Here is a 23,404-nt window from a genome sequence, read left to right as displayed (position 1 = left end):
ATTAAGTGTACAGAATAGACAAACCTACAGAAACAGAAAGTACACTAGGTGTCGAGAGCTGGAAGACTTGCGTTTTTTGGGGGGAGATGGGTAATGAAAACGTTCTCAAAATTGATTGTGGTAATGACTGTGTAACATGGGTGAACTAACTCATGTGGTATATAAACTTTACCATAATGAAACTTAAAAGACACAAATTTTCAATCATCATTTATATCTCAACAGGTTGTTCACTCTTATAAACAATACTGTGAAGAAAAATCTATGTTAAAAAAACAAACAAACCACAATTCTACAGGTACCAGCTTAACATGACTGCTAACGTGGTAATTCTATTCTAAAAGCAGATTGATTTCACTACTTTCCAAAAGCCCAGAATCAGCATAAATTAAATAATTGCTTGCTTCTTCATCCTCTATATAAAAATATAAACTACTGCCATCACTAGTAACTATCAATAAGATTTCTAGGAAGTTCAGTTCAGCCCATTTCTCTTAAAGAGCTTACTTAGCAGAAAATGAAGCCTGATCTCAACAGGGAAAATATTAAACTTAAAATTGTAGTATTTTAAATTTAAGATCCTTTTTCAAATACTCCAAGCTTTTTGGTTTTTTACTTCTTTTTTTTTTTTTTTTTTAATTTTTTTTCAAAGTTTATTTATTTTTGGGACAGAGAGAGACAGAGCATGAATGGGGGAGGGGCAGAGAGAGAGGGACACACAGAATCAGAAACAGGCTCCAGGCTCTGAGCCATCAGCCCAGAGCCTGATGCGGGGCTCGAACTCACAGACCGCGAGATCGTGACCTGGCTGAAGTCGGACGTCCAACCGACTGCGCCACCCAGGTGCCCCGGTTTTTTACTTCTTAACAGGTAAATGAGGAGAGGAGTATGTTCTTTGTTTAAAGCTCTAACTTCAAGGGAGCCTGGTTGGCTCAGTCAGTAACACCCAACTCTTTATTTCAGTTCGGGTCATGATGTCATGGTCGTGGGATGGAGCCCCATGTCGGGCTACATACTGGGTGTGGAACTTGCTTGAGATGCTCTCTCTCTTTCCCTTTGCCCCTCTCCACTAGCACTCTCAAAAAAACCCCACTAACTTTACATATCAATTATCAATAATCCAACACATATTTTATTAATAAATTGCATTTTAAATGTTTAAAATTGGTGATTGATAATGTCATGATCTGTGGACTAAAAAGAAAGCCCAGGTAGCCAGGATAATTAGAATATTATCCAGATAACTCCTGTACTTGGTAATGTATAGTGTCTACTGACACTACTTCCTAGCACCCTAAGAAGCATTCAAAGTGGAGCATTCAAAGTATTAGCACTAAAAGGACTGCAAATTCTGGGTGCTATTAACTGAAATGACAACAAATCCTGCCATTGCTAAGAACTTTGTCACTCTAAACGTCATTAGCATTTAATTGAAATTAAAACGAAAAGACTAATTTCATACTTCAAACATACTTCATCTAATACCTGAGACTATATCTATAGAATTAAATACAAAAACCCAAGTCATATAAAACATTTATATGTTCTTCAATAAAAGATGTTTTGATATATTTTAACTTCAAATTCCATTTTTTTCACTTTTGATTCTTATAGGTTGAAGACCGATAGATGCTATCCACGTATTACTAAACATGTTTTCTTCAGGTACCTTTTCCTTTAATAAAATATCTTTCCCTTTTCTTAAGATATCTAATCTAAAATCTACACAATCTGGAGGCGCCTGGGTGGCTCAGTTGGTTAAGCGTCCAACTTCGGCTCAGGTTGTGATCTCGCAGTCCGTGAGTTCGAGCCCCGCGTCAGGCTCTGTGCTGACGGCTCAGAGCCTGAAGCCTGTTTCAGATTCTGTGTCTCCCTCTCTCTTTGACCCTCCCCAGTTCATGCGCTGTCTCAGTCTCTGTCTCAAAAATAAATAAACATTAAAATCTACACAATCTGACCTAAATTTACCGAAAACCTTTAATTACCAAAATGAAGGCTTTGTTTCATAGGATTGTGAAAAGTATTGTCTGATTCTTCTTTTTTAAATCAAAGTAGAATCAGTTAAGGAGGATCAGTAGCACAGGAGGTAGACTGCAGTAATAGGATTAATTAGGTAGCCCCCATGAAGGTAAGATTTAAACAAAGATATGTGTTCTGTTCCTGTTTTATAACACATTGTTTCTCTTTCATGAATATTTTCTATTAGTTTTTGAAGTCTTCTTCTGGTCACTAATGCTTAGTCCCATCCAAGTTCCGGGTTTTTTGGTTGCTATTGTTGTCTGTTGGATTGTGGGTGCTTTTTCCCCTCAAAGATTCCCAGTGATCAATCCCCAACACTTTGTTCATCTTTAAAGACAATGAAAAAAAAAAAAAAAAAACAACTCCATCTGCACAGGTGACAATTGCTGAGCTATCTAGTTTAAAGATGGTCATTTCACTGAAGGAATACCCAACCTTCTATAATTCTAATTCTTTTCCCTCGGCTTCGTCTGTTTTCCCAGGAAAGAATTCTCAAGTTTTCTGCTAAAGAACATAAGCTTCAAACAGGAAAAGGCAACAGGACAGCAGTGGAAGGGAGTGGATGGTACCTCAACTTTCAGTCTTTAGATTTTTCTGTTTGATGCCTCACTCCTACTCTCCCACTGTGCCTGGTACCTCCAAGTCCAACATGTCCGTGGCTTTATTTTTTAATATACTTCCCACTTCCTGCAAAGGTGGGGAAGTGGTATCACCTGGTGGAGGGGAGAAGGGAATCTGGAATTCTAAATGTTCCTCATAGAGAATTTCAATCAATTCTGGGATTTTGGGGGTTTTTTTGTTGTTATGTTTTTTGTTTTTGTTTTGTTTTTGGCCTTTTCTTTCACTGTTATTCAGAAGTAGTTAAGTGAGGGGCGCCTGGGTGGCTCAGTCAGTTGAGTGTCCGACTTCAGCTCAGGTCATGATCTCACGGTTGACGAGTTTGAGTTCCGCGTCGACCTCTGTGCTAACAGCTCAGAGCCTGGAGCCTGCTTCAGATCTGTGTCTCCCTCTCTCTCTGCCCCTCCCTACTCACGCTCTGTCTCTCTCTCAAAAATAAACATTAAAAAAAAAATTCATTTAAAAAAAAAAGAATTAGTTAAGTGAGCCTCTAAGAAGCTAAAATGAATCTGTTTCTCACTGGCACTTCCCTCTGTGGGCACTCAGGTTTCAGTTTTCTCAGCTCTGCCACGTCAACCAGCACCGATCCACTAGCCTTCTAGTACCCAAAAATTTACTAATTTCTTCGATCAGTTGCTATGACCTCTTCCAATCTCTTTCACTTTATTAGCTTGAACATTCCTTCTGTACCGTTTCAACGAGGTTTTGTGAAAATGCAGATAAATTACATGTGTTCTAGCTACCATGTTTAACTGGAAATCCTTCTGTTTTTCAAAATAAAATAAATTATTACAGCATAGTGGATCTTACTGGCACCCTACAAAAATTTTTTTTTTCCTTAGAATTCCTTAGAATTCAAAAACCAACAGCAAGAAAAAAAAAGCAAAAAAAAAACAAAACACAAAATAAAATCTCTGAATAAGAGACTATAGCCTACAGCATCATACTGATTTTCACAGCTAAGCTTTTAAAAAAGAAGTTAGGGGGCACCTGGGTGTCTCAGTCAGTTGAGACGTCCGACTTCAGCTCAGGTCCTGGTCTTGCGGTTTGTGAGTTCAAGCCCCGCGTCGGGCTCTGTGCTAACAAACAGCTCAGAGCCTGGAGCCTGCTTCGGATTCTGTATCTCTCTCTCTCTCCCCCTCCCCTGCTCATGCTCTGCCTCTGTCTCTCAAAATGAATAAATGTTAAAAAAAAAAATTTTTTTAAATAAAAAAGAAGTTAGGGTTAATTAAGCACAGAATAAAGTTTTACCTGTAAGATTCCAGAAGATCCACAATTTCAGTCTGTCCAAAGTGTTTAGCCCAATCTAAAGCCATCCTGCCAAAATTCAAAGATATCAAACTATTAGAAAAATGATGTTTTCAAAATTATAAAACTAGTCACATTATTCATTCACCCATTAGAGATATTCCAGCAATTATTATAGAACAGCTTTTAACATAAAGACAAACGTAAGAAATCAAAGACAGTACGTGTAGCTGGACCAAGACATACAAAGAACGGATGCAGTTTACAATTACCAGCCATTTGACGCTTTACTGTGCACGTTGGCTCCCATGCTAATTAACTGCTCTACTTGACTTGAAAAACCTCGTCCAGCAGCAACCATCAGAGCTGTTGCACTGGTTTCGCTATGCCTATAATCAACTAAAAACAGGAAAAGATAAATATAGGTTACATTTCCAAATTTTTTAAATCGTTTTAATTTTTTTTAAGTTAAATGAAAGAAATAAATGACTGTCAGGAGAATTCACTTGGGACTTTGCGCCTTAACCCACTACATGGTAACAGTATTACATAACCTTAACTCAGATCATCCAAGGAGATGTCATTCATATGCTTTTAATATAAACACAATGGAGGAGGGGCGCCTGGGTGGCTCAGTCAGTTGAGCATCCAACTTTTGACTTCAGCTCAGGTCATGATCCCAGGGTCACAGGATTGAGTCCCATGTCAGGCTCCATGCTGAGTGCAGAGCCTGCTTGGGATTCTCTCTCCCTTGCCCTCTGTCCCTCTCCCCCATTCACACTCTCTCTAAAAAAATAATAAATAAATAAATAAATAAACAAACAAACAAATAAATAAAAATAAATGATGGAATAGGGACAATCATTTGGAAGGCAAGAGAAGGAAAGATAGTTGTTAAGCTGTCTTAAGCTCACCATGATAATTAAAACAGAAGAGGAAAACTAGTAACTTGCAGAACCCTTAAATAATTTTCCTAAGCCTGGATATGTCTTAATCATCAGATGACAAAATACAAAGAATTAAAAAGTTAATGTTCATCGGCAACTGGTAATGAATGCTTAAAAGTGCAAATGCAAAGTTCAAGACCATTTTTTGTTGTTCTTTCGTTTTATTTTCATTCCACCATTCCAGGCTGTTACTTACTGAGATGTTTAATGGAAATAAAGCATTGGCAGAAAGTTTACAAACCATAAAATCCCTCCATGAGAAAAACAAAGGTCTATTGAGTTTAAGTTCTTTCCTAGAATATATGTCTCAAGGAATGCAATATATTAAAATTGCTTAGCACCAGTTTGCTTAAATTATAACTGGTAATTTCAAAAATAAAGAACCACGGGGGGGGGGGGAGAAACCTCTGCAGTAAAATTTAAGATAATTACAAATGGAAAATTTTAGATACCCAATTATTCTCATTGTTTAATAATACTCTACAACATGGTAACCATTAATACAAATCAATGGTTCTTAAGATGGGGAGGAGGACTCAGAAGAGAATTACCTCAAGCTTCTTATTTCTAAAAGCACAGATAGCCATGATTTACTCTAGATTCAGAGTCGGTAAGTCTGGGATGGCCAGGCACACGCATTTTTAAAAAGGTCTGAAAAGATTATGACCTATACTCACTAAGAGAATTACACCTTCAACTGAATAGTCATTTGATAGCCCTGGAGAACAGAACCAAAATGTGTATATTTTTGAGCAGCAGGTACGAATAAGTATGTATTTTCAGCAGCAGGGTATTAATAAGTATCCAACAATTCCTTAGTACTCCTCTCTTCAAGAGGCAGAGCCTAATTCCATTCTCCTAGAGTAAGAGCTAGACTACGTAACTCACTCTAAAAGGTACCTACAGCTTCCTGCTTGCTTTTTCTCCTTCTCTTTTGATCACTCACTCTGAAAGAAGCCAGCTGTCACATCCTAGGAAGAATAAGACAGCCAGCCCTATGAAGAGATCCACATGGCAACGAACTGAAGCCTTATGCCAAAAGCAGAGATGACTGGAGGCCTCTTGCCAAGAGCCACGTCAGCAAGCCTCCTCGGAACCAGATGCTCCAGTTCCAGTGAAACCTTCAGATGACCAAACTCCTAACAACAGCTTCACTACTGTTCTATGAGTCACTAGGAGCCAGAACCACTCAGTTTTGCCACTCTCAGATTCTTGATTCTCAGAAGCAGTGTGAGATAATAAATGTTTCAGGTTGCTAAGTTTAGGAATGATTTGTTATGCAGCAATAGGTAACTAGGACAATAAGCATGACAAAGAATGCCTGCATCTTACTAATTACCAACTGCTTCCACAGGATCACATGGAGAAACTGACAACATTAAAAAGAAACCTATGAAGCCCAGGGTCTCCTGGATTACATGAAGTATTTTCAACTCTGGTGCCAATTAAGGATTGAGATTTTAGAAGAAAAATAAAAAGACAGGAAGTCAATAACTGTTCAAAGAATTACTACAACATTTTAGTTTGCTTCACACAGCTTAAAATACTAGCATAGCGTACTCTAGAAAATGTCCAGTGACACTTTTATAAAGATGCAGGACCTGGATGCATAGGATGATGACATCCAAGTAATAGTATACACTAAAGAAATATCTAGGATGAAGGTCAAGAATAATACATTAATGCTTCATAAATATTTTAAGGCAACTTGCCTCAGAGTTCAAATTTTCCTAACTTTCAGGTAAGATGGCAAGGCATTTCTCTTTTGGAGAAAAAAAGACTGCCAGAAAACTGGATATGAACAAATGTTCACATTTCCAAATACAAAAAGTTACTTTTCAAAATACAGATAATTTATTTTTTTAATGACTGATAAACTGGAAAAAAAAAAGTAGATCAAACTAAATTTACAAAGATCTTCATTTCCTTCCTAAGAGGTCTGTTAGATTAGTACATTATGGAATTATAACCATTTGAACAACTACACCTAAATATTGACCTAAAGCCTCTTCTAGCATACATAGCACATGTTCATTGACCCAGGCCTTCTGAGCTAATAAACTGAGAAGGTTTATTAATACACTAGGTAACAATTAGAACTGGGTGGTGGGGGCGGGGGGGAGGGGGGTTGTTAACCAAAACCAATGGGCCAAATCTAATTATGAGATTTAAAAACTCAAAAAAAATAAAAATAAAAAAAATCAGAACAACATGTAAATGATAGGGGGCATTCATTTAGCAAAATCCCATGTTAAAGAAAAAAAAAAAAAGAAGAACTAGAAGTTTTAAAGGTGATATGAATCACTAAGACAATGTGGTTGGCAACGAGCTATACTAACCATAGGCTGAATTGATGTAAGTAAAGAGTAAAGATTTTTAGGCTGATTGACCTACTGTACCTGAAGCTAGTCACTAAGAGACAATAAGTATTTAAAGCTATGACTAGATGAGAACCACAAAAGGAGTCCGTGTAAATTGAAGCAAGGCCTAAGGACTGAGGCCTGGGCCACTGCATATTCAGAGGTCAGGAAAAGGGAAGATTCTGCGAAGGAAACCAAGAAGTTCCAGCTGGAATAGGACAGGCTGATTGAAGGAAATGTTTCAAGAAAGGAGTGATCAATAATAATAATAACAACCCTGAGAAGTTTAGTTGAGGGGATAAACCACTTGACATCTAAATCATTTCCAGTACTGACTCTCTGGCCTTTCATTCTGTCTTTTGCCTAGAACTCACCTCTGGTTACCAATAGTCACTATAATCAACTAACAAAATCAGGCTAGGTCATTATGAAAACGTATCACATGACAGAAAGCATGTGCATGTGAATGAGTACTTGAGCTTATATAACTAACGGTATGTTAAAATTCTCCACTTACTAAATACAAAATCTAGAGCAAAGTTATCAATCTTTTTTTTCCTTCCTTTTTTGAAATCACAAATTTCAAAAAATCAAAGATATTCCCTTGGGAGGGAAGGAACATGTATTTATGGGTACAATATATATACAGAAATATGGGTACAATATATATACAGAAAAATACCTCTGCACATAACTGCACATATATTCACAGACCCCCACATAGCTATTCTGAAGACAACTAGATTAAGAATCCCTGATTTAGGGGTGCTTGGGTGGCTCAGTCGGTTAAGCGTCCAACTTCAGCTCAGGTCATGATCTCACACTTCATGAGTTCGAGTACCATGTCGGGCCCTACCCTGACAGCTCAGAGCCTGGAGCTTGCTTCAGATTCAGTGTCTCCCTCTCTCCCTGCCACTCCCACTCCCCCGCCCCACTCATGCTCTGTCTCTCTCTCTCAAAAATTAACATTAAAGAAAAAAAAAAAGAATCCCTAATTTAACACAATATTTATTCTACTATGCTAATAAGATCTTGATTTGTCCATTTGAAATAAGTACTCCAAAAGAACAAATTATTGGTTGTGAACAACAAATGTAGTACATACATTCTGAATTAAACTACATTTCTTTTTTTTTTTTTTTAATTTTTTTTTTCAATGTTTTTTATTTATTTTTTTGGGACAGAGAGACAGAGCATGAACGGGGGAGGGGCAGAGAGAGAGGGAGACACAGAATCGGAAACTGGCTCCAGGCTCCGAGCCATCAGCCCAGAGCCTGACACGGGGCTCAAACTCACGGACCGCGAGATCGTGACCTGGCTGAAGTCGGACGCTTAACCGACTGCGCCACCCAGGCGCCCCTGAATTAAACTACTTTTCCACCATAAATAACTGAAAGAGTAAAAAAAAATATTTTTTAAGAAGTTATACATACCGCTAACATTTTCAGTTAAAATAAGGTGAAAGACCTGAGCGAAGGCATCGACATCTTTATGTAGCCATATGTCAGAAAGACAAGCATCCATTTCCTTTATTAACCATGGTTCAAGGCAATTCACATCTTTTTCTGTCTTTAAAAAACAAAACAAAAGCAGAGGTTATAAATTACCTGACAGCTTAACCTTTGCTTGCAAAGAATATGAGATGACACAATGGCCACAAGAACTACTTACCACATATAATATAATAGCACAGGCTTTGACATAAAAGTTTCTCATCTGAACACACACACTCCACTTACAATATCGTATCTTGTTCTTACATTTATCTTTCATCTGAGAATGAGTTTGTAACCAAAGGAGCATGATTCAGTCAAAATATTACCTAAACGTGTTTCTAGCAAAATGTTGCTAAATATACTTGTACACCAGTGGTTCTCTCTCCCAGCTGCACATCAGAGGGGCCAACACTGGTGTATTTCAACACTGATGCCAAGTTTATGAGAACCTCTGCTGGTGGAGGCAAGATTCCATAAGGGCTTTAAAATAAGTTCCTGAGGTGATGCTCATGTGCAACCAGGCTTAAGAAACACTGATTTAATGGTCAAAAGGCTATTCACTGAACCAAATGCACCTGCATATGTACCTTCTCATGCTCAAAACAGTTAAATTCTTTTTCCAAAAAGTGCATAGGCCCAGCAATATTTTGCATCACACTAATCACCAGTGCCTTTTAAAGAATTCTAAACCAGAATTAAAGACCAGAAGGGACCTAGGAAATCAGCTAGTTCCAGTTTTCAACCTGGATTCAAACAGTTTCAATGGAACCCAAGGTAGCAGAAGCCCCATGTAGGGATGGGAGTGGACAGTAAAGACGAGCAGGCAGGGCTTCTACAAAATATTTCATTTGTAAAACATTCTGTGGCAAAATAGAAAAAAGAAAAGCAGTTTATAAAGTCACATAGCTGGTTGGTTGTAGAAACAACACCAGTATTGACTATGGGCTCTAATATCAAAAGTTTTTTCTCAATTTTCTCTTAACTGAACTTATCTTACATTGTTCAGCTCACAGGTTCTTAAACTTTTGAGATGATAGGGGCACCTGGGTAGCTCAGTGGGTTAAGCATCCAACTTTGCCTCAGGTCATGATCTTGCGGTTCATGGGTTCGAGCCCTGCACTGGGTTCTGTGCTGACAGCTCAGAGCTTGGAGCCTACTCTGGATTCTGTGTCTCCCTCTCTGTTTCTCCCCCACTCATGTTCTGCCTCTTTCAAAATTAATAAACATAAAAAAATTTTCAATAAAAAAAACTTTTGAGATGATAAAATATCAGGCAATGATAACATATATCCATAATATCTTTATTGTCTTCAAAAAAATCAGAGAAAATATTGAAATAATTTAAATTCATATAAAACAAAAAAAAATGTTGCATTAGTTGCCAAAAAAAGTGTGTTAGAAAGTTTTTCTGAAAAATGTGTTGTAGCCTAAGATAAACGAAGAGAATTACACTGTAATAATTCAGTAACATATTATAATCTTGTAAGATGTTCTTTAAACTACACAATTTTCACTCAAAATATCAGTGTGAAATCAACAAGGTCTTACCAACTGGCTGAAGACAGCATCACCACCATCATCCAACAAATCATACTCTTCAGTCACATTCGGAACAGTTCTCTGCCTCTGAGATTCAGGCTTGAATGTATTCTCTTGAGCCGAATACCACTCTGTAAGAGTAGTTTGTTGCTTCTCTTCTAAATTAGTAACAACAACAACAAAAAAAAAGTACACAAATGCTTCACGTTGGGGAATATATTGTGCTTTTAAAAATTAAGTGAATCGAAAATACTTCAAAGTTGGCTTTATTTTTTCAAAATACATTAATGAGAAACATCCAGTAATGTTTATGCTTAAATATATCATCTATTCCACGTTATTGGTGAGAAGTTTATTTCTAAGTCAGTCCAAATTTCAAGAAAACTATTTGAGCCATACTATAAATATTGCTTAAAACAATGACTAATATTCATACAGCACTTTGTAGAAAAACCATTCATTGAACTTCTACCACCATGCCAGTTGTTTGAGGTATAAGTGATCTACAATTTTCACCTTCAAAAGCTTAGAGATCTACTAGTTTTATGATCTACATATGAAATAGGAATTGCTAATTCCTACTGCTTTTATTCAAGTGGAGAATCCAAAGAACTTAAGATTCTTGTCCAAGGTCACACAGACTAAACAAAGGAAGCAAAGCTTGAAGCCAAATCTCGTATCGCGAATAATGAAGTTAAAAGTAAGCAAGAAGAAGGGCGCCTGGGTGGCTCAGTAGGTGAAGCGTCCGACTTCGGCTCAGGTCATGATCTCACTTAGTGAGTTCAAGCCCCACGTCAGGCTCTGTGCTGACAGAGTGGAGCCTGGAGCCCGCTTCAGATTCTGTGTCTCCCTCTCTCTCTCTCTGCTCTGCCCCTCCCCTGCTCATGCTCGCTCTCTCTCTCTCTCTCTCTCTCTCTCTCTCAAAACTAAACATTAAAAAAAATCGGAAAAAAAAAAGCAACCAAGAAGAATCTTACCCTAACTCCAAAGCTGAGATATACTGTAAGGTCGTGATTAAGAGATGTATTAATGGGCAAATAATGCTAAGTTGTAAGCACAGATGCAATTCATAACGAAATCAAGATTTGAAAACCTGGCATTTGTATCAAAGATGAACCTGTTACTACTCACATGCCACTCCCTTCAACGCCTCCTGCCTACTCCCCATCCGGGTCCTGTGCAATGTGCTGTGGCGGGTCGCATTCTTACCATATGCAGCATGTCAAACACTCGGCAGCACATAGTCTTCGGCCTCCTTAAAACAGTGGCTGTATCTCTGGATACAGACACACTCACCCTCCTCCACCCCAGCATCCACTTTCAATTCCTCTCTATAGATGATAATTTATGCACATAAACCACCATGTAGCAGGTACACTTGGGACCAAACTCTAATATGATTTTATACAATTACGTGCAAGGGAAAAATACTTTCAAGTGTCCTTGTACCTCCACAGGATAAGACCAAAAACTTAGTATTAGTAGTACTTTTGTTTTAAATTTGTTTGATAAAAAGCTTACCTCGTTGTTTTTCCTTTTTGTATTTTAACATTTCTTTGTTTGTGTATCCAGTAGTTCTTAAGATGTCTTCCAGAAACATTTCTTTTACTTCAAAAGGTCTTCCCTGTACTAAATAATAGGAATACTTTAAGGACTCAGTTTGCATCACAGGGACGATGCACATAAAAACATGAGAATCCTGAGTTAATGGAGTATAAAAATCCAAAAGCAATTTCAAAGGTCAAGTGATCCCCATGATATTGTCATGTCATTATATTTAAATATAATTCTGATTTTCATTTTACAGAACTGCTCATTTACTTGTCTTTTCTAGAGTTTACTATCTACTTATCCTGTGTCTGTCATCATGGCAGACCCCAGGAATACAAATCATAAGCAGAAACACAGCTGCCTCCTACTCTCTTGAAGCTTACACACTAGAAAGGGAGACAGACATTAATCCAATAATCCAGAATATAAATGTGAAAACAGAGTTGTAATAAATCCTCTCAGAGAAAAGCACAGGATACCATCACATAATAGGGGATTTGAATGAGTCAAGAAAATCATCCTCTCAGAGAAGATGAGGACCAAGAGAAGGGATAAATGAAATACTAACCTGTATGCAGAAGAAATATACAATGAAGAAAACAAAAGCACATGCAAAGATGCTACGATGGGAAAGAGTATGATGTCTTCAAGAAACTAATTGGCCAAGCAAACTGGAACATGGTGGGAGATGGGGAGTAAAGAGGGGTTGTAGTTTGAGATGAGGCAGGAGAAACAGGTGAGCCTTATTAAGGATTTAGGTCTTCATCCTGAGGTAATGGTTATCCAAAGTTTAAGCTCAGCAGAGTGCTCAACATCCTCAGAATTCCAGGTCAGAAAAGACCACTCTGGCTGCAGTAGATAACACAGATTTAAAAGAGAGCAGAGGAGAAGCACCTGGATGGCTCAGTTGGTTAAGCATTGGACTTTGGCTCAGGTCATGATCTCATGGTTCATGGGTTCAAGCCCCACATCAGGCTCTGTGCTGACAGCTCGGAGCCTGGAGCCTGCTTCAGATTCTGAGTCTCCCTCTCTCTCTGTCCCTCCCCTGCTTATGTTCTCTCTCTCTCTCTCTCTCTCTCTCTCTCTCTCTCTCTCTCTTTAAAAAATAAACAAACATTAAGGGGCACCTGGGTGGCTCAGTCAGTTGAGCGTCTGACTTTGGCTCAGGTCATGATCTCACAGCTCATGAATTCACGCCCCACGTCAGGCTCTGCTGACAGCTCGGAGCCTGGAGCCTGCTTCAGATTCTGTGTCTCCCTCTCTCTCTGCCCCTAACCCACTCACATTCTGTCTCTGTCCCTCTCAAAAATAAATAAACATTAAAATTTTAAAAAAATAAAATAAATAAAAGAGAGCAGAGGAATGGGGGTGCCTGGTTGGCTCAGTTGGTTAGGCATCCAACTCTTGATTTCGGCTCAGGTCAGTTATGACATCAAGCCCCGCATCTACGCTGACAGCATGGAGTGTACTTGGTATTCTCTCTCTTCTCTCTCTGCCTTTCCCCCACTCTTTCTTGTGTGCATACGTGCACTCTCTAGATAGATAGATAGATAGATAGATAGATAGATAGATAGATAGATAAGAGAGGAGAGGGGATGGAAGAGACCAGGTTATCATCTGATAATTCAAGTAAAAGAGAACAATATTTGAAAAAAACTGGTGATGATGAAAAACGGACAAGAGACAGACTCCAGAGATAGGAAGCAAAATACACAAAACTCAGCATTAAATTGGATATGAAGGAATGATATGAAGGGTCAACCATGTTTCTTAGATGTCTGGCGCACAAAACCGGATAGATGATGAGGTCAATCTCAAAGGTAACAAGCAAAGCTAAAAGCAACAGACTGGCTGGTGGGAGCTGGGGTTTGGCTTTAGACATGTCAAATATGAGGTGACAAAACGAGCTTTCAACTAGCAGATGTATAAGTTTTGTAAGAAAGACTGGTTTGTGATGTAGGTGATTAGGTTGATGGTATGATTAACTAAAACGGACAACACAGATTTTTTCTTAACGTTTATTTATTTTTGAGACAGGGAGAGACAGCATGAACGGGGGAGGGTCAGAGAGAGAGGGAGACACAGAATCTGAAACAGGCTCCAGGCTCTGAGCTGTCAGCACAGAGCCTGACGCGGGGCTCGAACTCACGGACCACGAGATCATGACCTGAGCCGAAGTCGGATGCTTAACCGACTGAGCCACCCAAGCACCCCAACACAGATTTTTGTAGAAGAGATTAAATATTTAGGTTGGGACATATTAGAAATGAGCTGCTTATAAGACATCAAAGCCCAAAGCTCTGGAGAACAGTTTGAATTAGAAACAAAGATTCAGGGAGCCCCTGGCTGGCTCAGTTGGTAGAGCATGGGACTCTTGATCTCAGGGGGTCATGAGTTCAAGCCCCACTCTGGGCATAAAGCTTACTTAAAGAAAATGTTCAAAATAAACAAAAAATAAACAGAAACAAAGATTCAGGGTCCATGAGTATAAAAAGAAAGTAGAAGCCACAGGCATGAATGAGAGCTTCCAGGGAAACTACCTGTGCATCTCCAGTACCTAGTAGAGTACAGCACAGACCAGGAAAGAAGAGGAAAACAAAGGAAGGAAGAAGGAAGGGAAGATGAATGAGAAAGAAGGAAAAAAAAAAAAAAGGATCAAGGGAATAATCCCAAAGAATACCAATATATAAGCACCATGCGAAAGAGAAGCCCACCAAGGAGACCATGAGGGTACAAGTGCTAATGCAGAATTAGGAGACAGTGTTGTCAAATAAATTCTGGGATGTGAGCATTTCACATACAAAAAAGAGGGGCCAACCATGAGAAATATGGAAAATTTAAGTAAGATTTTTGTCGAAAATTTAAATAGTAGGCTTGGCAATTATATCAGTATCAAAACAATACTGGTAACAATACATGAATGAACAGCCCCATACACTACAGAAATATAAATCATTTCAGCTCTTTGAAAAAGTAAAATGGCAAAAGCTGTCAAAATTAAAAACAGATACACTCTTTTACTCAACAATTCTACTTTCAGGAATCTATCCCTAGAAATAAGAGCACCAGTATATAAGGATATACATACAGGATGTTTATTATAACACTGTTTATGGAGGGGGGATGAGCAGAGTCTAGAACCAATCTGAGTGTTCAAAAATAAATGGTTAAATAAATCATCGTACATTCGTATTATGAAATATTAAAATAGCTGCTTAGGGGCTCCTGGGTGGTTCAGTCGGTTAAGCGTCTGACTCTTGGTTTCAGCTCAAGTCATGACCTCACGGTTTGTAAGTTCGAGCCCCGCATCGTGCTCTGTACTGACAGCATGGAGCCTGCTGGGGATCCTCTGTCTCCCTCAACCCCTACACCTCCCCTGCTCACTCGCTCTCTCAAAATAAATAAACATTTTTTTTAAATAAAAAAATCATATTAAAAAAAAAAAGTACACAGGAAGTAAACACAGGAGTGTAGACTGCTCTTTTCAAGGAGTCTAGCAACAAAGGGGAAGCTGTAGGACAGAATTTAAGGAGGATACAGGACCACAATAAAGCACATTTCCTTTTAAGAATGAAAAACTGCCTCACAACACAATATCAACCAGTATAGGTGGAGAAGGAGAGGATGGAAATATATACAGATGAATGATTAGGAGGCAGGTCTCAGAGAAAACAGAAATGGATGCACTCTACTTCAGAACATTCCCCAATTCCTATTACAATAAATATAATCATGCCAAAAGTATACCTTCATTAAAATCCTAGAAGAAATCTGACAATTTAACTTACTATAGATCACTGGGCAACTTCCAAAATATCTTATAAAAAGATTTACATCCAAGGCGGCACTAGAAAGAATAAGTTTCAAAGTTGGGTGCTTTTGCAACAGATCTCTTAACTTTGTAAGTAAAAAATCACTAAATCGATCCCTTTCATGTACTTCGTCCTGCAGTAAACAAAAAATAAAACCATGGAATAGTTAAAACATTATGGATGACTAAGCCTTTAAAATTATGGGGCTGCTGGGTTTTATAGTAATTCAAATTAAATGTGAACAAGGCCAATTGGTACTCGTGAAAGTGTTGTATTATGGACAATTCAGAAATAATCAGACATTAACAACCAACTGAAACAAAGCACTGCCTCTTAACATAATATAAAAGACATACAAACTACAACAAATTCGGAATTAGTGGAGTCTAATTTAACATACTTTTGATAAATATAGAATCTACTTAAACATGCTTCAATTAGCATCAGGGTACAGGTGCGCCCTTTGGTTTGAATGAACAAAACTAGTAAGTTTTCTAAAGCTGCTTATTGCAAGCTTCTAAAACTTAATCTAATTGTTTTCTGACACAAACTGGATAAAAGCTTACAACTTTTTAATAAGGTGGTAATTCATCTACTTCATCAACAGCTACTTAATTTAGCAGCTTAACTATGAAGTTAAATGACTATAAAGCGAAGACTGAGAAATACATATTAGCCAAAGGTGGAATCAGATGACTAAGCAGAGAGAGGAAAAAAAAGAAAATTTTCACCCCATTCTGAGGAACGCTAAGTAGTTGTATCATTTTCACATATAAAAAGCACTTTTTGAAAATCTACCTATACATTTAATTTGCCCTCATAAAACCTAATGGTAAGAATTCTTTACTTAATACAAGTAAAATTTATTTCTAATAATTACAGGCAATAAAAAGTAACTTCATTATAATACCTGTTCAAAAAAAAAACTGGCTTTCACTCCTATTCTATTCTAAAAATATAATTAATTACATATTCAAATTTTTAAGCAATCTGAGTTGTATACGGCATAACTCAGCAATATTCTTACCACAATAACATGTGTCACAGTCGACAATGTACTATCTCCCGCCATCAATGTACGAAGCAATACCCCATTAGTGCAAAATGTCAGAAGTGTCTTTGGAGAAACCCTTTTTAAAAAAATAAATAAATAAATGAAGTATACAATTACAACTCTTAAATGTAATTAAAACATGATTACATTAAATGCTAATCTCATATGTAAGTTTTATAAATGTTAAAGTTACTAATATAGCATAGCATAGTATGCTTTATTAGCCAAGTTATTGAAATATGTATTTTATACCTGACGAACTCACAAAATTTTTATTACTAACAGGCTTTTATTAATTATTTTAAGAAACCATTAAATAGATTTTTTTTAAAAAACCTTAAGGAGGCAAAATAACTTGTATTCGATCATAAATCCCCCTATGAAATGGGATTTGTATCCATGGCCCAAACTCTTTCTTCAGCTATGTATTCAAAACCTTATGAAGTTCAGACATGACCTCAACATCCTATCAAAGACTTACTTGGAGCAAAATCATCATCTAACTTTTTGACTAACATAGTCCCTATTTAATTAAATATAAACATTAATCTTTTCTAAGAATGCTAGGCTACAGGAGAACCATGGTTACCTGCTTTCTAATCGGATCTGATATCCAATCGTTTGACCAATCCTTTCTCTTCTCTCTGCAGCAACTCTTTCAGCCACAGCAATAGCTGCTAACCTTCTTGGCTGGGTACAAAATATACGGCAGGGGATACCATTTTTAAAGCAATCATCTAAAAGGAACTGAGGAATCTGAAATGAAAGTTTTAAAGTACTATAAAATGACATGACTATATACCCAGAAAGTCCAAGTCAATCACAACTGAAAAACTACTAGAATTAGAAAAGTTTGGTAACGTGTCCAAATAATCATAAAACCAACAACTTTTATGTAACTTCTAACAATCAGCTAGAAAATGTAATTTTCAAAGATCTGATTCACAAGAGAAACTAAAATGAAAATACTAAAAACAAATTCATACAGGGGCACTCAGCTGGTTAAGCATCTGACTCTTGGTTTCAGTTCAGGTCATGATCTCACAGTACCTAGGATCGAGCCCCACCTCAGGCTCTTGTACTGACAGCAAGGCGCCTGCTTGGGATTCTATCTCTATCTCTGCCTCTCCCATGCTCACTCTCTCAAATAAATAAATAAACTTTAAAAAAAATTTTTGTGAAAAAAACCAAATTCACAGAGAAATAAGGCTTGCACAAATACAAATTCCACAAATATAAAATACAACTAAAAAACACTAACTGAATAAAGAAATAGGACACAATCTTGAGTAGAAATAATCAACACTTCAAAAATGTCAATTCTATCCAAATTATTCTATAAAGTCAACAAAACAACAATCAAAATTCCACTGGAATTTTTTTAAATAGTGAAAAGCATAAAGAAAGCAAAAGTAGCCTAATACTGGGATGTACATGTCAGAAGGACTTAAAAAGTAAGTCTTTCTTGCCGTACCACTACCAGTATTCTCCAAAAAAGTAACTACTATTGGGGCGCCTGGGTGGTTCAGTCAGTTAAGCACTGACTTTGGCTCTGGTCATGATCTCACATTTCGTAAGTTCAAGTCCCGCATCAGGCTCTGTACTGACAACTCAGAGCCTGAAGCCTACTTCAGATTCTGTGTCTCCCTCTCTCTCTGCCCCTTCCCCACTCAAGTTCTCTCTCTCCCTCCCTCTCTCTCTTTCAAAAATAACTATTTTTTAAAAATAACTACTACTTCTGGGGCGCCTGGGTGGCACAGTCGGTTAAGCGTCCGACTTCAGCCAGGTCACGATCTCGCGGTCCGTGAGTTTGAGCCCCGCGTCAGGCTCTGGGCTGATGGCTCGGAGCCTGGAGCCTGTTTCTGATTCTGTGTCTCCCTCTCTCTCTGCCCCTCCCCTGTTCATGCTCCGTCTCTCTCTGTCCCAAAAATAAATAAAAACGTTAAAAAAAAAAATAAATAACTACTACTTCTTATGAACTGTTTTAGGGAAAAAATGTTTACACAATTTAGAATATTTGTGTATATTAACAGGCTTTTATTTACACAAAGCGATTACCGTACTTAATGTTTTTAAATTTGCAGATTTCACTTAATACTCAGATCTACCTAATCCATTCTAATAGCTGCATATTCCATCCTAGGGATGTGCTATAATTTAACAAATATCATGTTAAATAATTTCTAGTTTTTTTAAATTACTGATATTACTGCTTGCTATTATAAAAATTGCTGCAGTGAATATCTATCTTCACAAACTTTTATAAAGATATATATGCAGGGGCACCTAGATGGCTCAGTCGGTTAAGTGTCCGACTTTGGCTAAGGTCATGATCTCATGATTTGTGGCTCAAGCTCCACACTGGGCTCTGTGCTGACAGTTCGGAGCCTGGAGCCTGGAGCCTGCTTTGGATTCTGTGTCTGTCTGTCTGTCTCTCTCTCTCTATCTCTCTGCCCCTCCCCTGCTCATGCTCTCTCTCTCTCTCTCAAAAATGAATAAATATTAAAAAAAAAAGGTGTGTGTGTGTGTGTGTGTGTGTGTACACACACACACACACACACACACACACACACAGGTCAAATGAAAGAGCATGTAAATGTTTTAAGGTGGGTTTTGTTTGTTTGTTTGTTTGTTTTAGAGAGAACAGGGGAGAGGGGCAGAGGGAGAGAGAGAGAGACCCAAGCTGACTCCATGCTCAGCACAGAGCCCAACACAGGGCTAGATCCCACGACCCCAGGATTATTACCTGAGCTGAAATCAAGAGTCAGATACTAAACCAACTGAGCCACCCAGCCACCCCAAGAGTATGTAAATTTAAATTGGAGAGAAGTAGTATCAAATCGCCCTCCAAAACAATTTATACTCCTGCCCATAAAGCAGAAGATGCTGCTTTCCCAACACCTATGCAAATACGTATCGTTAATGTTTTAGTTTCTGCCCCTCTGATAGTTGAAAAATATAATCATTGTTTTGATTTCATTTAACTGTAAGTGAGAGAGAGAGAGCATCATTTCATGCATGTTTCAGCCTCTAGGATTTTTTTAAACTTGACTAGTTTATACAGAAGCATAAATGAACACAAATAAGAAATATTTAAGGAAATAATTTTCTCTTAGGAAATATTTAAGAAGATAATAAACTGGAATATTATGCTACATACTGTAAAAAAACAAAAAGCAAAGAAGAGGGATCCTGGTGCAAAAATAATTAAAGACAGATAACAAAAATTCCAGAAATAGACCCAAGTACTATAGAAACTTCGTTTGATCAAAAGGGCTACCTTAAGTGAAGGGGGAAAAGATAATTAAATAAAAATTATATCGGAACAACTAGATATTAACATGAAGAAAACAGTAAGATGGATTCCTACCTGACATGATATTATAAATTCCAGATGGATTTTTAAAACTATAAATACAAAAATACTAGAATAAAGTATTTATAGGAAAATGTTTTTTAATCTTGGGATAGGAAATGCCTTTCTCAGCATGGCTCAAAGCCCTAAAAAAAAGATTGACAGATGTGACTAAATAATTAGTAAAGCTAATACACAAGATACCACAAAGCAAAGCTACAGAGCAAACAAAAAACTGAGGGAAATCATTTTTAGGATATCTAACAGATAACAGGCATGTAGGCATAATATTTAAAACACCACTAAATACCTTTCTGGTTATAAACACGGTCTTCTCTACCTCACCTGAAAACCCAGACTCAGGAGGCCTCAATCCCTGCCTCCCTATTCCCAGAAGAGCCAAAGCTAACTATGTAGGAGGCTTTTTCAAAGGATAAGACGACTTTGTCTTCCCAGAAGATAAACCCTCTACTTTCCTTTATGAGGCAGATAGCAACCCCAAACCACAGACAGGTTGGGACCTGCGCAGGCCTCAACATCTACAGTCAACTTTATATTAACGTTTGGTATTATTAATATTGCTGTTAGTTTAACTCCTATGCACAAAACACTGACAGGCACTTTATAGACCTCTCTAAACGTCATGGTGAACGGGAGCAAGTATTAGCTCCATTTTACAAATGAGGGCTCCGGCTCACAGAGGTTAACAAGACTAGCCCAGTCCATATTCCTTTCATGATGCCAAACCACATCCCCGCTTCTATTTAAATGGAGGCCCAAGGTGCTAGTTTAAAAATATTTTAAAACATTTCCTTTCTACCAATTCTCAAAACAATACTCCCAGAAACAATTTATTTTTGAAATAAACATTAAAGTACCCAAAAGGGGTTGTTTTTGTTAAAATACATGTAGTATAAATTTGTTATAAAACTGCCATGTGGAAAAAAATATTTTTTCTTCCATAAACAACAAAGAAGAAACCAACCTGTGTAGTCTTTCCAGACCCAGTTTCTCCTACGATCAAAACTACTTTATTTTCTTTAATTATTTTAACAATTTCTTCTTGTTTCTCAAACACTGGCAGAGACTGCCTGAAAGAATCAAATTCAGATTCTCCTCTTTTCACTGGAATCTGAGGTATGCCATTGTTGAGTCGCCCACTCGTTTTGCTCATTTCCCGGTTTTCTTTGAAAATGAATAAAAAACAAAAACATTTATGATCAACATTTTTTAAAAAGCGTTAAACACAAAGATAAGTAATTTCTCTATTCAGTCTGTATAAAGTTAGCAAGCAATAGCTTAGTGTTGTACTCTATGCTTAATATTCTTTAAAAAATAAGTTATAAATTTCAATAGTAATCAGAAAGCAAATTGCTAAAAGTGTTTCTCGTGCATAACATTTACAAACAAACAAAAATCAATCACTCCATACCCATTAAAAATAAAACGTGATTCTGATATCCTAAAACAGTTTTCAGGCTTGCTTCTATCAATAATTAGACACAAAAAATTAAAATTTTGTAAGTAGGTAACAATGTGCATTATTTATAAAGTCTGTTATGTACAATATGAAAACACGTTATGAAAAGAAAAATATTCTCTGTGTTTAAAGCTAACTATGTAAGATTATGTGAACAGATAGAATGATACGTGTAAACATAAAGTCCTAATGCTTAACAATTTTCCTAATTGAGAATTTTTGCCAACAGCTACATTTTATTAATAAGACAAGAATAAAAAAGCATAATGTTTTATACTCTTCACATAATTCAAAACATTTTTGTGTGCATGTATTTAAAACTTAATTCCCTCGCTATCTAAGACCATGTGTTTGCTACACTCTGCAAACCTACTCCAACAGACGATGGAAATTATGAAATCTGTTGCTTTAGGTTATTAATGGTTTTCTCACTAGGAAGTTATTTTTCCAAATAATAAAATTACAGCTTCATTCTATAACCTAAATGTATCATGTATCTAGCTTTCAGCAAGTTAGTGTAATGAAGACTCTGTCCTCTTACCAGAAGCTAAAGCCCCAGTTCAAAATCGCACTCATTAGCGTGCCTCGGCAACATTAATACAGCAAAGTCCAGACCTTGAAGCCAAATCCCAGCTCTGCCGTTTACGGGCTGGTTGAGTAGCCTTGAACAAATTATTTAACTGCTCTGCACCCCAGTCTACTCACCCTTGAAATAGAGGAAATTCTTACCTTGGGAGGGTTGCTATGAGGCCCTCTATAAAGAGTTTAGTATCCTGCCTATCACACAATAAGTGTTCCAAAAATGATAGCTATTACTGTGACACTTAAAGATTTGTCTAACTTCATGACATGCCTTAACACTGCATTTCATTCCCAAAGTTTCACAGTTCTTTATCATTTCTAACAGACTATTCAAACTGAGAAATCTTACTGCATCTTAGTGTTTTTTTTAATTAATTTAAAATGGAAAAAGAACAGTCATCAATTAATAGGATAAACAAGGAAGCTCCCCCAGAAAATACATACCAGCTTCAACTGCAAACACATTTCCTCTTTCTGTTTTAGGCAGAAGTTCAGTACGCTCTTTATTGGTGACAGGAAATCTTTGAATTAGGCTCCTAACAGCATGTTTTGTATTATGAGTCAAATTACAGGTCATCATTGCATGAGCTGTTTCTGATCCATCTTTCTTCTTCACAGTTAGGTATCTATTTGCTCCCTTTCTGAATATTAATAAAAATCATTTATTTACTATATATAGTCAATTGGTTCACATATGATGTATGCCTACTTAGGCAACACGTCTTAAGCAAAACATTGGAAAAAATCAAAATGCTTTGTGAGAAGATGCTGAAAATCCCCAAAAATTCAATAAGGAGGGGTTTGGTGCTGAAGTGGCCAAAAGACCATTTTCAATTAAAGTTTCAAAATGCTACCAATCCAGTTTTTAAACTGCAAAAAATGGCTTACTTACCCACAAATGTTAAAGTCTAGTCTTAGCAGACTTCATGGTGGATGAAACATCACCAGTTAATATATGCTGGAAGCATACAGAGGGAGAAAACCAATCTGTTGAACAACAGAATCTAAAAGTGATCATTAAAAAGTTATGGTTCACTGTACAGACTAATATATCCCACTGAACGTTTCCATAGTATGCTGGTAATGTCACACCCCATGAAAACCTGTTAAAAGAACCAAGCTTAGTGGTTGGACCAAAAAAGCATAAATCAACATTACTGATAAGTATTTTTATATGCATATGGGGAGAAAAAAACAAATTTTTCAAAGCTTCTGGCTCTAGCCTTCAGTTATAAGGTAATGGTGATTTATAACAGTTCTCAAATGATTTGATGTAGGTATATTTATTTCTTCAACTGATCCAGACTAACAATGTCTTTTTTGACTTTTGTAGCTTCTAGAGT

General features: G+C 37.2%; 1 protein-coding gene across 3 annotated transcripts in view; it reads right to left on the bottom strand.

The window, feature by feature from the left end:
- Positions 1-23,404, bottom strand: part of YTHDC2 (YTH N6-methyladenosine RNA binding protein C2) — a 71,376-nt gene that overhangs the window by 39,448 nt on the left and 8,524 nt on the right. For 2 of the 3 annotated variants that reach the window (XR_007152019.1, XM_047857783.1), the window contains exons 3-12: positions 22,506-22,702; positions 20,985-21,184; positions 17,234-17,400; positions 16,618-16,720; positions 15,567-15,723; positions 11,749-11,856; positions 10,237-10,385; positions 8,626-8,761; positions 4,158-4,284; positions 3,889-3,954 (exon numbers count right to left, since the gene is read on the bottom strand). Coding sequence is in view for 2 of the 3 variants with exons in the window: in XM_047857783.1 (XP_047713739.1) it covers positions 3,889-3,954; positions 4,158-4,284; positions 8,626-8,761; positions 10,237-10,385; positions 11,749-11,856; positions 15,567-15,723; positions 16,618-16,720; positions 17,234-17,400; positions 20,985-21,184; positions 22,506-22,702 (1,410 nt within the window). In the remaining variant the exon portion in view is untranslated. The remainder of the gene's footprint in view (positions 1-3,888; positions 3,955-4,157; positions 4,285-8,625; positions 8,762-10,236; positions 10,386-11,748; positions 11,857-15,566; positions 15,724-16,617; positions 16,721-17,233; positions 17,401-20,984; positions 21,185-22,505; positions 22,703-23,404) is intronic. The other variant, XM_047857789.1, reaches the window with a different exon arrangement.

This window comes from Prionailurus viverrinus, chromosome A1, assembly GCF_022837055.1.
Source record: "Prionailurus viverrinus isolate Anna chromosome A1, UM_Priviv_1.0, whole genome shotgun sequence".
In the NCBI taxonomy this organism is placed as follows: Eukaryota; Metazoa; Chordata; class Mammalia; order Carnivora; family Felidae; genus Prionailurus; species Prionailurus viverrinus.
Note: the sequence above shows the minus strand (reverse complement) of the source record. Positions and strands in the feature narration are given on the sequence as shown.